At 35.5% G+C, this 15,877-nt stretch overlaps 1 protein-coding gene across 3 annotated transcripts in view; it reads left to right on the forward strand.

The window, feature by feature from the left end:
• Positions 1–15,877, forward strand: part of ANKS1B (ankyrin repeat and sterile alpha motif domain containing 1B) — a gene marked incomplete at both ends in the record, with an annotated part of 434,431 nt that overhangs the window by 120,955 nt on the left and 297,599 nt on the right. For all 3 annotated transcript variants that reach the window (XM_080342173.1, XM_080342174.1, XM_080342175.1), the window contains one exon: positions 7,198–7,363. In XM_080342173.1, coding sequence (XP_080198299.1) covers positions 7,198–7,363 — 166 coding nt within the window. The remainder of the gene's footprint in view (positions 1–7,197; positions 7,364–15,877) is intronic.

Genomic DNA, 15,877 nt, shown 5'->3' on the forward strand with positions numbered 1-15,877 from the left:
TCAACATGGCCAAGTCAGTCCTCATAAAACTGCAGGCAGTATGATAACATAGCACTGGATGATGGACAGAACGTAGGAGACATGGACAACGCTGTATTAACATTTGACTACTACTATTGTGAATAGTTCTCCTGTTGTAATGGGATAGTTTGTTTTACAGTTTTAAAATACTGATTCTAGTGTACACTATGAATTTACCTCTGATTGTCTCTTACTGTTAGGTTCAGTTTTTACACAGCTGAAATGCCGTGCTTACTGTAGGCAAACATCATTCTTTCCTATTTCAAGTGCTAATTTTTACAGACTTTGCATGCATCGTGGGGCCTTTAAGGTACAATTTCAAAATGTTCTTCATCTGTTGATTTTGTATCTCATTTTCTCTTCAGTTGTGTACCAGATAAAGCTATGATGATTCACAACAAAGTTGTTTGTTCTTGATAATATGACTTTCAATAACTTTACTATTTGGAAAAATGTTTTACTGTTCTTTCTGTTTTGCTTTGGGAGCAGGTGTAGGAGGAGTATCTTTTAAGAGAGTCTTGGCTTATGCTGTTGCAGTTATTACTCTTATACCAAACATAATTAAATTTCAATTTCTTCAGTATCAAACTGGAAAACTTTTAAACGTGGGAGATTCCCTTTCCTGAAATAGCAAATGTTTATCTGTAGTTCCAATTAAATCCTCGTGTATGGTATCGGTAATTGGTTTTTATTGTGCAAACACTTCAGAACAAGATGCATGTGCAAATTCAGAAACTTCTATAGCAATGCACAGATTATTCATAACAAATAATGGATCAACGCATTTTGATGGTAAAGCTTTACTTTCAAAGAAAATGTCTTCCATAATGTCTCATTTTAGTAATGTTATCTGCCCTCCAATCAAGATGGTTTCAGTTCTAGGATTCTTTTCTACTTTATGTTAGTAGTGAAAATTGCTATTTACACAGATGATGTGGGTTTTTTTCCCTCAATATTTAACATTTTCTATGGTTTTGGCCTTTATAATATGAGGGATTATTTTTACTTCATTTTTGCTGCTTCTATTGGAAACCAAGGATTGGTAAGTTTTAGTACACTAGGAGACAAAACTTGTTTTAAGAGCTGGACCAAACCTATGGGTCTTTCAGCTGGGGGGAAGCAGCATGAATGTTTCACTTCCTTGTGGTCCAAAGGCAGAGCTACAAATTCTCATTCACTCTTTCTGTGCATATTTCACACCTACTGTCAAACACATTTGAAAATGGTAACCCAAAGTGGAAAATATTTATTTTATTGGCTTAGCGGAAAGCAATTTAATGGTGACTTGGAAAAAAAAAAATGTTATGCTCAAAATGAATCTGTCACTTACTGTTGGGATCACTTAAGTGGGGAAATCTACCATTCTTTCCATAAAACTGCTGTGATCCTTTTCTTATAAATAAGAAAACCTTCATAACTGCCTTCAAATATTTGGACTATTACCAAATGAAGTCCAGAGCCTGATAAAGTACACATGTATTTATCAGACTCTGGGAAAGCAGAAAGCAGTTTCTTCTGACTGCATTAGATACCAGAAGAGGCTTCCTCCTGTTGTCCTGAGTGTTTTGAACTTTGAAGCTGACACCCTTGGAACTGTGATATTCTTCTGAGCTTCTAACTTTCCAGTGGGTTATTTTATGTCTTACTAGAGAAAGCGTTATATGAAAATGAATGATCGTATGAGCTCTTCTTCATATATGAAGTTCAGGCTATGAAATTGTATCTGAATACTTTGACAAAGATTAATTAGTGATTTCATTATCATACCTAGTAATGCATAATATTATATTCTTAATTTTTTCATCCTGATTTTTTAAATTTACCAAAATTTGCCCCATGTAGTGAGCTAATTGCATTTTCTGTGTGTGTTTGAGTGTGAATGTTTAAAAACTAGACATTAGAGCATAAGCAACTTGCAGAGTAGTATTGTTTCCATGGAGCTGACGTTTCAGCTCATTTTATCTTTTTAATATTATAGCCTCTATTTTAAATAGATATTTTTTGAATATCAAGCTATAGGAAAGACATGTTTTTTTATTTCATGTTGTTCATGAAAGCAGTGGGAAAAATTGGGGGATATTTAACCTGGATGTTAGTTTCTCATTTGTAATTGCATTTTGTTCAGATAAGCTAAGAATCATTTATTAAACCAGTTATTGTATTGTGCTACATTGCCACACACAACCATTAGCATTTGCATAAACCAGATTATGTAGACTTGCAGTATATTCTTTGTCACAGTGAGTTATTTGTTAGAGCAAGCATCTGCTCTTTTTCATGGCCAGAATGTTGTATGCATGCGAAAATCATGTAATGTGACTACAACAATCTAACTTGATTTGAAATTCTGGGTATTTGCCAGATAGAGTTACAAAAGCTCTACATAAAATATAGTGATATGTTACTGCTGCTGAGGTTAACGCTGCATTCATTATGTTTGCAATTTACTCATATTTTCAGACATTTATAGTCTAGGCTACATTGCTAGGTTTTGTATTGTAAAGCTCTGTAGGAACCTTTAGCTTTGAGGAGTTGACATATATAGTTTTTATATGAAATTTTAGATTCCAAACAAGACATGAAAACATGCATTTTTAAAAGGAGAAGACAAACCTACATTTGGGGTGCAATGTAAATATTGCTCGTTTATCCTCAAACACAAAGTCTGAAAAGCAGATCAAACTTTTTTGAATGGTTTCTGAAAACTTCTGCATCACGTTTACATTTCTAACAATATAAATATACAGGACAACAAATCTAGCATATTTTTCAAAATGAACTTTTTCTCAGCTCTGTGAAAGGCTTATTGAAACTTAAAAAGGCTGTTTCAGATGCTGGAGGGAAATAATTATTTCAGATAACTCTGTACACTTATTATTCCTACAACAGAAAACCCGCTGTTTCAGATGCTTGGTGAGAGGGTAAAAGAGAATATGCTTTTAAAATCTATATTATAAATACTTTGTGCAGACCAGAGGACTAGATCCTCTAGTGTCGTTACCCTTAAATGAGATTATTGGGGATTTTTCAGTTTCTGTAATGTATCATGAAGTAAACCTTATTAGCTGTTCTATGACAAATTACATATTCAAGTGTTTCTAGCTGTCATAACAATGAACATTTATCATAGTTTGACTCATGAAGAATGATTCTAATTACACGATACTATAAAAATTGCTATGGTTAAATTATTAGTAATAGATAAAAGTGTTTTTACTAGCCAAAAAAATTATAGTAATATCCCTGATTCCTTTCAATGGAGAGGCAGTCAAAATAAATATTTTACTATCTAATTGTTGGTTTGGGTTATGATGACATAGGAAATACTTTCAGTTGGTTTTGCTCAGTACATTATTGTGATAAACTCACACAGTTCCATTCAGGTTCAAGCATTCTCCCCACCACATTGCTGCATGTCAAAAACCTATTGTAATCATCTTCAGCTACTGCTCAGGACTTCTGTCTTGCTTGAATTTTTGATTCCTCTCAGCAACCTTTGATTACTTATTATGAATATTTCAGTGTGAAGTGTCCCAGTCCAACAATGTTATACCTCGGTCTGTTTAGAAACATTAAGAGGTATGTTTGATGCAGGAACATTCAGACTAGATATAAGGAAAAAAAAATTACTATGAGGGTGGTAAAGCACTGGCACAGGTTGCCCAGGAGGTGGTAGATGCCGCATCTCTGGAGGCATTCCAGGCCAGGCTGGACAGGGCTCCGAGCAACCTGATCTAATTGAAGATGTCCCTGCTCATTGCAGGGGGTTGGACTAGATGACCTTTGAAGGTCCCTTCCAACCCAAGCTACTTTATTATTTTCTGACATAAATGGGATAAATGCAATGATCATTGCACAATCATGAGCTGAGACAACAGAACTGGTATTATTGAGAAGAATGCTGAAGAGCTTTCCATTTTAGAAAAGTGCAGAACCACATGGCTTGACGCCTGATACTTGAAGACAATTTTATGTCACCTGTTAACATCTACCTTGAATTAGTTTAGAGCCTAAAAATTTCTAGAATACGTTCAGTACTTACAAAATGGAGAACATGTTGCAGCAACCAGAAAACTTTATAGTACTCTTCTCTAGCAATGAGAAGTTTGTCTTTCTTGCTACATATGCAGTTTTTAATTAAGGCTTACTGTCTTAATCAGTTGATAGACTTCTAGACTTTTTGAAGTATTAATGATTCTTTTTTGACTCTAACTTATTTAAGTTCTGCTTGGCATACTATTATCATATTTGCTTTATTAGGGAGAGATTTGGGAAGAATTGACTTGTCAGTAATTTACATTCCAACAATTTTCTCAGTAACCCCATGATTTTTATTTATTCTTCTCTGACATTTATATTCTTGCAATGTTAATTAGAGAATGTTGAATAACATTCAGAAGATCAAATTGAATGTTAAGAGCAGTTAGAAAAGGAGTAGAGTACAAAAGAGAGAACATCATTATGTCAGTATGAATACTTGGTGAGCCCTCATCTTGAATGCCATGTGAAAATCTGATCCCTGTCACACCACTGAAGACTAAGAGGGTGAGAGCTGACAGGGATGGTCAAAAACCTGGAACAGCTGGATGAGTAGATTAGAAGGACAAGGAAAGTGTGATAGAGATCCGTGAAATCACAAGGAGCGGATAAGTATTATAAAGAACAACCATTTATTGCATTTGAAAGTACAAGAATTAGGGATGTGAAACTTGATAAGACAGATAAAACAAAATGAGGTGCACGCAATGGGTAAAAAGTGACATGTGCTCTAAAGTCAACCTGAGAAGGTAATTTTAGAAAGTTGGATCAGTGGACATGCAGAAGAAAGTCAGCACCTTTTGATTATGAAGTGTGGGACTCTCAAAGGGTTGTAGGAGGAGAACTACTGCATGCTTATCCTGCTCTTCTGTTGGTCTCACTGTTCTCTGGGCCAGCACTGTTGGCTGCCTTTGTAGAGAGAATATTGGGTGACATAAAGTACGATCCAATGTCTGTTCTTATATTTCATATATCAGTTTTTAATGGCTTTGTGGTTTTTTTTCTGTAATTGAATTCAGGAACTGAATAGGGTTTCACTTTGGTGTTTGGTGACAATTTTAAGGCTGCATGGCTTCTGTAGGCAGATTTACTAGTACTAAGATTTTGGCATTCTGACTTATTCTTATAGAAACTTGCACGTACAAGTATTAAATTGAAGTCTGCTGGTTTAGTCATTGCCTAAATGGACAAGGTAGAGATTCCTTTTTTTCAAGGTAGGAAGTAGTCATCCTCTTGTCCTGTAGTTGCACTTCAGGCACTTCAATGCCTCCACATTACACAGTGCAGTCTAGAGAGAAATATTTTCCATATTTATTGTGATAAAAAGGCAGGAATGTAACACAGAGTTAAAAGAACTGTTATTTATAAATTACAAAGTTTTTACAGTCTTCTCTAATTTAAACCTAAGGATTCAACTCATGCACATTTATTCCAGTAATATAACTGTGTGTTTGTAAACTTTGTGATTTCGGTTGTACCCTTCCTAATATCCATGCTTTATTTTTTGCGGGAGAAATTTTCTATTGACCTCAATTAAGGAATGGGATGACTTAAGTATAAAAGTTGTATTTGAAGCTGCAGTAAGCCCACTTACAAACTTTTCCAAGTCCTTGTTACATCTTTAGAGTCCTCTAGCCGAAACTAGTTACTATTAGTACATATTGGTAAGACTGTCAATGCAGAGAGCTCATACTCTGACTAGATATAAACAGGAAAGTGTAAAAGAGGTAGAGACACAACCACATTGCTCTTTTAGGCATGTTTGTTTTTAACACTAATCTTACATTGTTTGCTGGTAAATACTCGTATTTTATTACAAACACTTGTTAGTACTCTGTTTATTTTATTTTGTATGATTTATTTTTCCCTGTTAAATGTTTCCAGTATTCATTTTCAAGTTCTTTAGCCAGTGGTGATTTAACCTAGGATTTAAAATTTGGTTCTACTGAAGTGATCAAGTAGAATTTTGAAGTGAGGCTCCCGTTGCTGCTATCTCAGCCATTATTCTTTGAGAATCCTTGAATTATTAGTAGATTATGAAGTTTCATAAAAATCAGGTCACAACACAATGAGCAGGAAAAACTGCAAAAAGTTTGGTAGTGTAATGATCTGCTAACAGTATAAAGCATTTATCTAAAAAAGGGATAGTTATCTACAGCCATAGTTTACCTTAGGCAATACGAGTTGTTCTTGTTGAAATTATTATCCCACATCGTGTTCTGGTTGTCACATTCCTCAATCGTTTTTTGAGTAGTGCTATGATAACATCTAACTGTCATGGTGCTTCCTGGCCCTTTGCATTTTATTATATCATATTTGATTGATGTGTAGTGCTTGACTTTCCCAGGCATCCGTGTGTCCAATGTAAGAAAGATGTGAAAATATATCTTTGCTCCTGCAATTTCTTTCTGCTGGTGTTAAAGAAATCACAAATCAAGAAGCTCTGGTAAACCTATATGGTATCTTCTTATTCATGATCTAAAGCAGATAGTCTGCTTGATTGGACAGTTCAGTGTACTAGCAAAACTTTTGACTAATTCTTTTTTTCCCTTCCCTCAACTTTTGCTAATGATGGGAAATCACTGTATGTATCACTGTTAAGAGATGTTGTACCACTATTGCTGGTCACTCAAATATAGAGCAGTAATTCATCTTCATTCACAACCTGGGATCCTGCCATGAAAATGTAGATGGCATATCTTTAGCTTTCTTATATGTATAATATAAATGTATTGTAAAACCATCCCCAAAGAGAAAGTAATTGCAGTGGTTAACATAATTGTTTCTTTCACAAGATATAATTTAAAAAATTGAATAAGAGACATCTCCTGAATTAGAATCTAGTAAAGTAGGTATGTCAAGACCAGTTATGTTGGAGCTTTTGCTAAATACAAAGTTTGATGAAGGCATTTCTGTAACTAAACAAGAACTATATTACACAAAAATTTAAAGAAACAAGAAATGTTATATTCTAGCATGCAAGTAATTCTTCCAGTCTGTTACAATTTGGATTTCCACAGAATATGGTGTTTAATTTGCTGAGTTTTAAACCGTGCTAGCCAGAGTTATTGAACCTGGTTCTTTTCCTGTGTTATCTGAGAAACATCTTTCTGACCTACTTAAATTTTTGCATTTCAGGAATCTTATTCAAAGAAGAGAGGTTATGCATTGGAAGCAATACCCTCTGTACCTCTGGATGCAGTTCCTTCAGAAAATGACAGCAGTCTTTGTGATTTGATAGACATAGCAGTGACCAAAAAACCGTGTTCCCTAGAGATAGCAAGAGTTCCTTCCTCAAGACCAGGTAAATCACCAAATAATTCTTTACATAGGCTTTGGTGTAAGTGTAATGTTATAGAAGGTATAGAATTATATACAGAAAATATAAGTTAATATTTTTAAGAATATAATACTTTGTTTACTTACCACAGCGTGATTATAGCCTTCTGTTAGTTGCTATAAGAGCTTGATATTAAAGTTCATTAGCAAAATGCTATAGAAGTGAAGCAAACCAGAAGTTTAAATAATTTCCTAGATAAATATAAGATTGCATAATGCCAAATTTAAAATAGAATTTATTTCAGTGCAGACTCTTGCAGTAATCTGTTTAGCAATCCGTTTCTATTTTTTAATGAAGTGCCTAGCAACAATATTTTACAACTAATTCAAAATTTAAAGCACTCTGTATGTCTGTGTTACATAAAGGAAGTTCTGTTCTGTTTTTGAAAATGAAATAGTGAATGAGAATTGATAAAAGTATTAAGTGACTGTTTGGCAGACTGCTATTTGTATTTTACAAGTTTGAACAGCAATGAGTTGCAGTAGTTAAAAACCAGTAGAATTGTGCTGAGTCAGATGAATTATATTATCTGTAAGGACCCTGTTAATGTTCTCCACAATTACGTGCTCTCTTCTATTACCCTTGTTTGAAGTCTTTATCAGTCACTACCTGGTACAGGAATTTCGGCACACGATCATTTTGCTATGAGTAATTGGACTGAGAGTCTGCTTTGACAAATGACAGTTCAGGAGCACAGACCTATTTGAAATGGCCAATTGCCTTTTTGATCTGTGCTGTCTTGATTATGAATCATGATTTTGGAAGTGTACAGGAATGACAGATGATTGTTGACTAACACTATGTTACCTATCTAGTCTGTGTAAGGGGAAGCACCTTGATTTCACAGCTGATATTGGAAGAGCGCCAGAGCTATATCAGGCATAGTATATAAGTATATCAAGATACGGCTTTGGAGTCTGCAAGGTGAGGTGGAGTGGATCATAATTCCCACCTCTCTTAAATTAGGGCTAAAGAAGGCTTGGTGGGAGTCTACATTATGAACAGTGATATCAGAGGTGGCACAAAGTACGATAGCATCTTTATAGCACACTTGCACAGAGTGGACCAGAATCTGACTTGAACATCAGCACAACGATTTGTGTAAATCAAGGTTTACTTTGTTGTTGTTTTTTTGGCTCTGATAATCTAAAAAATTAGCAGTCTGTACAAGACAATATTATGGGTTGCCATTCAGTAAAGGAAGAAAATGCCAAAATATCCTTGTTTTTCAGATTTCTACTTGATTAATCACCATAAACACACTTATTGCAATGGGAAGACTGCCATACCCCTGCCCCATAAATTGGCTGAGGGAGTTCATTATCTGCCTTCATAGTAATGGAGCTCAACTACAAAGCTTTCCATTGTAATTAGTATTTTAAAAAATTATAGACTTTTCAGTAGTTAAAATACCAGGTTTTGGAAGTGTGCTGTCTGCTGGACACAGGAGTTTTTCTCAGGCATAGTAAATCCATTAAGATCAGTATGAAAAGCAGATCCTAAAAATTACATTTTTAGGTCTTAATCTGGAAATATGTTTTGTGTATGGTTAAATGTGGAGTGTATCAGCATACCAGAGAATAACCAAGGGAGCTGTAGGACATTCATGAGGCCACCCATCATCTTTATAAAATCTAGTAAGGTCAATGAGTTGACAATAAAAAATCCATAATTCTTTCTGCCTTAGTTTTCCATATAGCACCATGATCTTTTCCTTGGCATTTTATTGGGAAGAACATTTGCCCATACAGATAAGCAGATTCCAAAATGTTATTTTATTTTAAGCTATGAATGTAGTAGTCATCAAACTGGCCTGGCTTGTAAGCCCAATTTGTAATCACGTCGACTGTTATGTTATACTGCCCCAAATGTAATCAACCGTGTCACTCATAGTTAGAAGGTCCTTAACACTAGGCTTAATTGTATGTGAAAGTTGGCCTGCCACATCAGTTCATACAGATTTATTGCTTGAATAAGTTATGTATGATTACAGATATCATTAATTTAAAAGAAGTATCTAATTTACATGCCTTTTTTCCTGAATTTCCCTGGTTTTGTGTCACCGAGACATGCTGACTTTGGGAATACTGTTTCGAATTGCTGTAGTATGTCATGTGTATTGTTCTTTTCAGAGCATATCGCATCACTTTGAACATAAAATTGCATCTTGTCAGTCTCTTTTTCCCAGGTGGCAGGACACTCTGATCAACTCTCCCCACTGTCTGGGGCATTACTACCTCTTGGCAGTAGAAGTGAGACAGACTGCACTCACTGATTGAAAATTCTTCTTTCCTATATTGAGAGAAAAGGTCATTCTGGCTGGCCTTTCAAGCTGCAGAGCTGCATGTTGTCACTATTATCTGCACTGCCAGTAAACTCTTAACAGGTTGGGAATAATCACCTTGCCAGTCACCATTCTCTGATCTACTGGGAAAAAACCAGACTGCTCTGTACTTCTCCATGTTATTTTTAGCTTCCTGAATCTTATTCTTGAACTGGTAGAGAATAGCAGAGAATGAGAGCTCCATGCACTAAATGGTAAAGGCTCGTTAGATATAAGGGAGAAAAACTGAACAGAAAGGCAGTAAAAGTAGGCATAAAGTTTGTTACTTCCACTTCTGAAATCCTATCTTGTATGAGTTTTGTATCTGTTTGCAAGAAATTAGGTTTATAGAGGAAGAAGTACAGTTACATTATTGGTTTATGCTGGCAGTTAAAACAATTGCTTCTAACTAGGGCTGATCTAAGAGTAAAAAAGACCTCATGTGTGTCTGAGTTCAAGTTAAGCTGTTCTTTGTTTCTGCAGTAGATTGATAGGACAAGGTTGGCAAAGTGTGTTAGTATCCGTCTCAATTTTAAACTATTTTAAACTAAATTTTAATGCTTTTAAACTAACAGGTAAGACTTAATAGGAATGTTCTGAAATAATACACTCTTTTGAGGCAAATTTTTCTGCTAAGTAAAATATAGATTTGGATTTAAAATTTCATAAATCAATCTCATTAAATTAGTTTAATAAATTAAGTGATTCATTAATCAATTTTACTAGTCTTTCTGTTGGGCTATTCCAGAACATTATCCTCATTCCTTAAACTAGGCATTTCTACTAGTATTTATAATTTTTTGACTGCCCTTCCATTAAAAAAAAAAAAAAAGTTAAAAAATCACATGACATATTTAACCTTGAAAAATAACCATAAAATTTTATTAGTTCATAAGGCATACATTAGCACTGCCGTTTTGATCTTAAGGATGTAATTAAATTTTGTGAACTGTAGCAACACATCATCTCTGAAAAAGGTGAAAAGTTCTAATAAATGGCTAAAGCTCAACACACTGGATAATTCTAATGCTAAAATAGGCATTGTCAGATATCTTCATGTAGTTAGTGTGGTTTTTATCAGTTATCTAGCATCTAGAATACTGGTAGCAGAAGTTAAGGTGCAGCACCATGCTGCATTTGGGCCTGTGCTGTTGAAGACCCTTACAGACTTGCATCCTTGGTAGCTTGGATATTTGTACCGTACTCCATCGTTGCACCTCATAATATAATACACTTTTTTAGCAGAAATATTGGATGAAATCTGAGCTACATTATGAAAGAAATGTTAATAAATATATTTTTTTCATTGGAGTTAAGTGTGTGTCCATACCCAATAGGAAGATCATATTTCTTTCAGTTTGCCTCTGTAGTTTCTACTGCATAAAGTCTCTAGGCGTGATATCAGGTGGCAGTTAATGTGCTAAATGTTTAAGAATAGTGAATGATAGCCAGTAATACTTAAAATATTTTTAAGTCTTATTGGGTATCATTAGGAAATAGAGAGGACTTTTCAAACTGTGTTTTTTCATGAATAACTTGGTGAAAAACAAAAAGAAAAAAAAAAACCAACAAAAACAAACAAACAAACAACAACAAGATGAAACAAACCTCTTTTGGGAAAGTTGATCTGTCTATGAAGACTAACGAAGGGCTTAGTACAGCATCTCAATAACAGGACAAGACAATCCTGTTCATAAACTGTATGAAAATCATCCTTGGATAAGTGAGTTCTAATTCAAGGACCTGTTTTTCCCAGTTACGTCGCTTTACAGTAGCTGCTGGTCAAGGTGACTTTAGTGAACTGTCTTCAACTCTGGAATCAGCTCAGCTGTAGCAATGCAGAACACAGTGTCAGCTGCAAAATCCAACTGAGAAATAAGGTAAATACTTAGGGGCTTCACTTATGCTGAGCTCTCAGCCACCACATAGTCAGCATTTCCCAAGTCAGCAATTTTAAAGATAGCTCTGGTACAATGACTCTACCCAGTTATATCTAAGATATGGCTTCTGTCAAGGGGATAAAAATGTCCTCAGAAATGTGACGTGTTGCCACTAGGCTGTAGCAAGCAAACACAAGGCAAGGCTTTGAAACATGAAGAGAGAGAGAGATCTTGGCAGATCTTGCAGCTAAATTTATTTTTGAGAAATCTTGCTGTGGTCAGTCATGATGTTTTTGTTATTCAGAAAAAGTCTTAATTTTCACTTAAATGCCAGTAACTTGTAAGGAGGACCATGCAAGAGAGCCTATCAGTAATTAATTATACCTTTTTCTTATAACCTTATAATCACAGCAGTGAAACTAACAAAAAATGCTAGTCACTGAATAATTGCAACATATCAAACTGTCCCCAAGCTGACCTATCGACTGCAGCATTAGGGTTTGTTTTTTTTCTTTCCCAGCCTGGCATCCCACTCCTGACATTATGGTGAAAATGAACCTGAAAGTGTGTAGCCAGTGTGTCAGCTCACCTTTGCTGACATTCTTGTGTCTACTGTATAACTCATACAGATACCTAGGAGACTGTTCTTTAGAAACCTGCATTGAAAAATAGCCTGTGATAACATTTTAATAAAAAATAAAATATTAATCTTATGCATATGCATAGTTTCCAACGTTATTTAATACTTGTCTTGGTAAATAAAATGCTATTTTTCAAGTTGTCAGTTTCTGATTTACTTCAGTACCAAATCTTCACAGTACCTGTCCTGAACAAATGCATCTTTTCTTTTGTTTAATGAATTTATACTTTCGGTTTTGTGCAGTTATTTTCTAGATATAAGCAAACCAGTGCAAAGTGGCCACAAGAAGGAACCATCACACTGCCAGATATAAAAACTGCGTGGGTTAATGGAAATTCAAGAGGCTAGCCTTAGTCACCCATGCTTTGTAATTTTTAAACTGTAATTGACCTGAAGGATCATGCACTAACCTTTTTGAAGTCCACTTACCCAAATTGCTTCTAACAGGAGGCCTGCTAGTAGAGATGTATTTCATTCAAGCACACTTTTTAAACCAGAGATAGCAGGATGTAGTGCACTTAAACACATGACCTACAGTCTAACTTCTCAGGATTAAATACTTTCAGTAATCAAAAAAGATCACCTTGACTCTGTAGAGAGAATAATATAATAAAGGAGGGAGATTCTTATCAAGCAGAGTAACTGCAGTATATGAGTTGCTCTAGAACCATCTGAAAATAACTAGAGTCTGTGAAATTTAGCCTAATTTGACACCAGTGTTTCTCAAGCAACTGATTGTCCATGAAAGCTCTTGGTATTATGGTGCATATTCAAAATCATTACTACCTGCCAGCTGTGAGTGCTGAGTTTCCTAAGTACTAAATCTCAGACCTGATGTATCAGGGCAGCTGCTTCTTCAGAGAGGGGCCGGTGGAAGCAAAGAGGACTACCATGGCTGACAGGACAGGAGCCTCACTAGTCAGGGCACTGTCTCACCACCCATGAGCAGTGCAGACCTAGAGATCATGGCCAGGTTCAGCCAAGAGCCCAATTCATCAAGCAAGTTTGTGCTGATGAAGTAGCTCTAAAGTCAAGTTAGAACATCAATATGCAGGTCAGGATCAGGTCTGGTGATGGCCATGAGGTTCATGATGACAAAACCAGATCCCAGCTCAAGCTAGGAGGTCAGCCCGTGAGTTGGAGAATGGGTGCACAGGGTACAGCCATAAGCACAGGACAGGACTTCCTCAGCATGGCTCAGGCAAGAACAAAAGGCTCCAGACTGACCTGAAAAGGTGCCTCCAGGTAGGTGGATGTGAATGGAGAACCCTGGAAGGCTGGTCAGGGTCACCAAAGCTCATTAGCACCTCAAGGCCTGACATGATGTGTGAATGATAATCAATCTTCCTTATTCTTCTGTTTTATCACTCAAGGAGACAGTATCTCCAAAGAGTATAATTCATGTGTATGTTAATTGTGAAGAGCCACTCAGAGCTTGTCAATAAGGAACAAAAAGCATAGGTGTGTGTCGTAGTGTGAGCCCTGCATCAGTTTGATGGAGTAGATATCTGACAAAAGAGACCTGTGTTTCCATAACAACCTAATAGCTGAAGTCTTTCTTAAGAAGCAAGTGGTTTCTCTTCTAAGTAATTTTTGGCCTTGGAGAAATGCTCCCATTATGAAGTAAAGTTCCCAAGTTCTCATGGTGTTTTATACACTCTAATCCCCCTGTACTTTTGGCACAGAAAAAGATTAATAGACTATGAGAAGAATGTGTAAGAATCTCACAGTGCCCTGACATGATGAGGATACTCCCTTTAAAGGGACAAAACTTACTTCCTATCATTTGTGTCCTTCCTTTAATAAACCTCTCAACATACATCTTAAAAATAGCTGGGGTTTTCTGCCTGGTACTCTGAATAGAAGTCTGTTTCAGAACCACTGATTTCTGTGCTAGTGATTAAGAAGATTCTCATTTCCAACTTTGGTGTATTTGTGGCCAAGAGGACCCCTAACACACTGTCTTTGGCTAAGTCAGAACTCTCCTGCAACTCTTCAGGAAGTGATTCTGGGCAGCCTCTGCATGATTCCAAAAATCTCTTTTACCCTTACACGTGTCTATGCGTACTGCCTTGTCATGGTGGTTAGAGGACGCCAAACCATGATCAAGTGTCACATAGAGATGTTCCAGAGGTGTGCATGTGCATCACAGTATGTTCAAATTATTTTGTCTTATTTCTGTATGTATCCATTTACGTTATTTCCCTCTGTAAAAATCTGAATATTTCCTACATGCTGTATCCTAATCCCCTTCCCATTTTCTATGTAAGAGAAGGGTGAAGTTTTAAGGATTATAAGGAGACCTGAAGTGATTGAACCAAAAACCAGATATATTTTTTCCATTAAGTGTTATATTTAGTCCAGCTGAAAAGATTTTTTGTTTGTTTTACTGTTTATTTACCTCCCTTTTAGTCAAATGTACTTTGAAGTGAAATTTGAAAATTATCAAAGAATTTTCAGCTGTATTTTTCAGTCGATAACTTGCAGTGAAATATAATGCCCAGACTTAGTTATAAGATCTATACACATTTTTTCCTCTGCTCTTCTTTGTCTTCCTTTAGCCTGTGTCTGAGACATATGGACAGAATTTGGCCACAGTACAGAATTTCTCAATTTACTTGTTTGAATAGGTTACTTAATAAAGATGTAAGGATCACATTCAGAGCTTCAAGATACAAATCTTTGCCAGAACACAGCGTATTGGAAACTAACCTTCTACTGACTGATTTTCAGTGATGACACATTTTGTATTTGTCATTCCTACTGCCACAGTATAGAGTGCACAGTTCTTATCAGAAGCAATTTTGTCTAATGCACTAGCATATGTTTGCAGTTGAGATTTTTAAATTTCATATGGCATTTTAATAAAGGTTAAGGGAGTGCTGATGGAAGAATAAAATATACAATAGCTCTTCTATCATGCATTTCATTGTTGGTTTTTTTTTCCTTCAGTACAGATTTAAAAGAAAATAATTCTGAAATTTATGCAAGGAGAGTGTTTGCTGATATAGTTATTCCTATAATAAAAATTAAAAATGTATAATTTATTTTCTATTTTTAAGTACTTTCTGGCATTTTATAGTTCCTTCTATTTTCTCTAACTACAAATCCCCCAAATATGGGCAACTTTGGGAGTTCTGTTTTATTCTAATGACATTTTCCTACTAATTTTCTCTATTTATGATATTATTATCATAGTTTTTGGAATACAATTATGATGCTTTATATTAGCTTTTTTTAAGTACTGTATCTCTTAGAGCAGCACCTTTCACCTGTGTTTCTGGTCCTATGTTAATTACTATTTTGTTGACAGGTGCTATTAATGTACTGGTTTTGACCAGTAGGTCTGTAAATGATCTGGTCTCAGAGGCTGGCATATATTCCTAACTTCATTGATGTTGGGGCATGTTTTGCCATTGATTTCAGTTGGGTTAGATTTTTACCATATATATACTCAAACGAAGGGCCTTTATTAAAATTAGAAATTAGTAAATTAAGTATTGATTTGAGATTAGGAAAAATTGGTGTCTTTTGTAGTATAAGATGAAAAATGAGGTACTATCTGTGAGAATATTTCCCTTTTCTTCTGATTTCATATTAAATTAGGAGAGGATACCTCTTAGAGTACACTGTAG

This window comes from Nesoenas mayeri (assembly GCF_963082525.1).
Source record: "Nesoenas mayeri genome assembly, chromosome: 1".
Lineage (NCBI taxonomy): Eukaryota > Metazoa > Chordata > Aves > Columbiformes > Columbidae > Nesoenas > Nesoenas mayeri.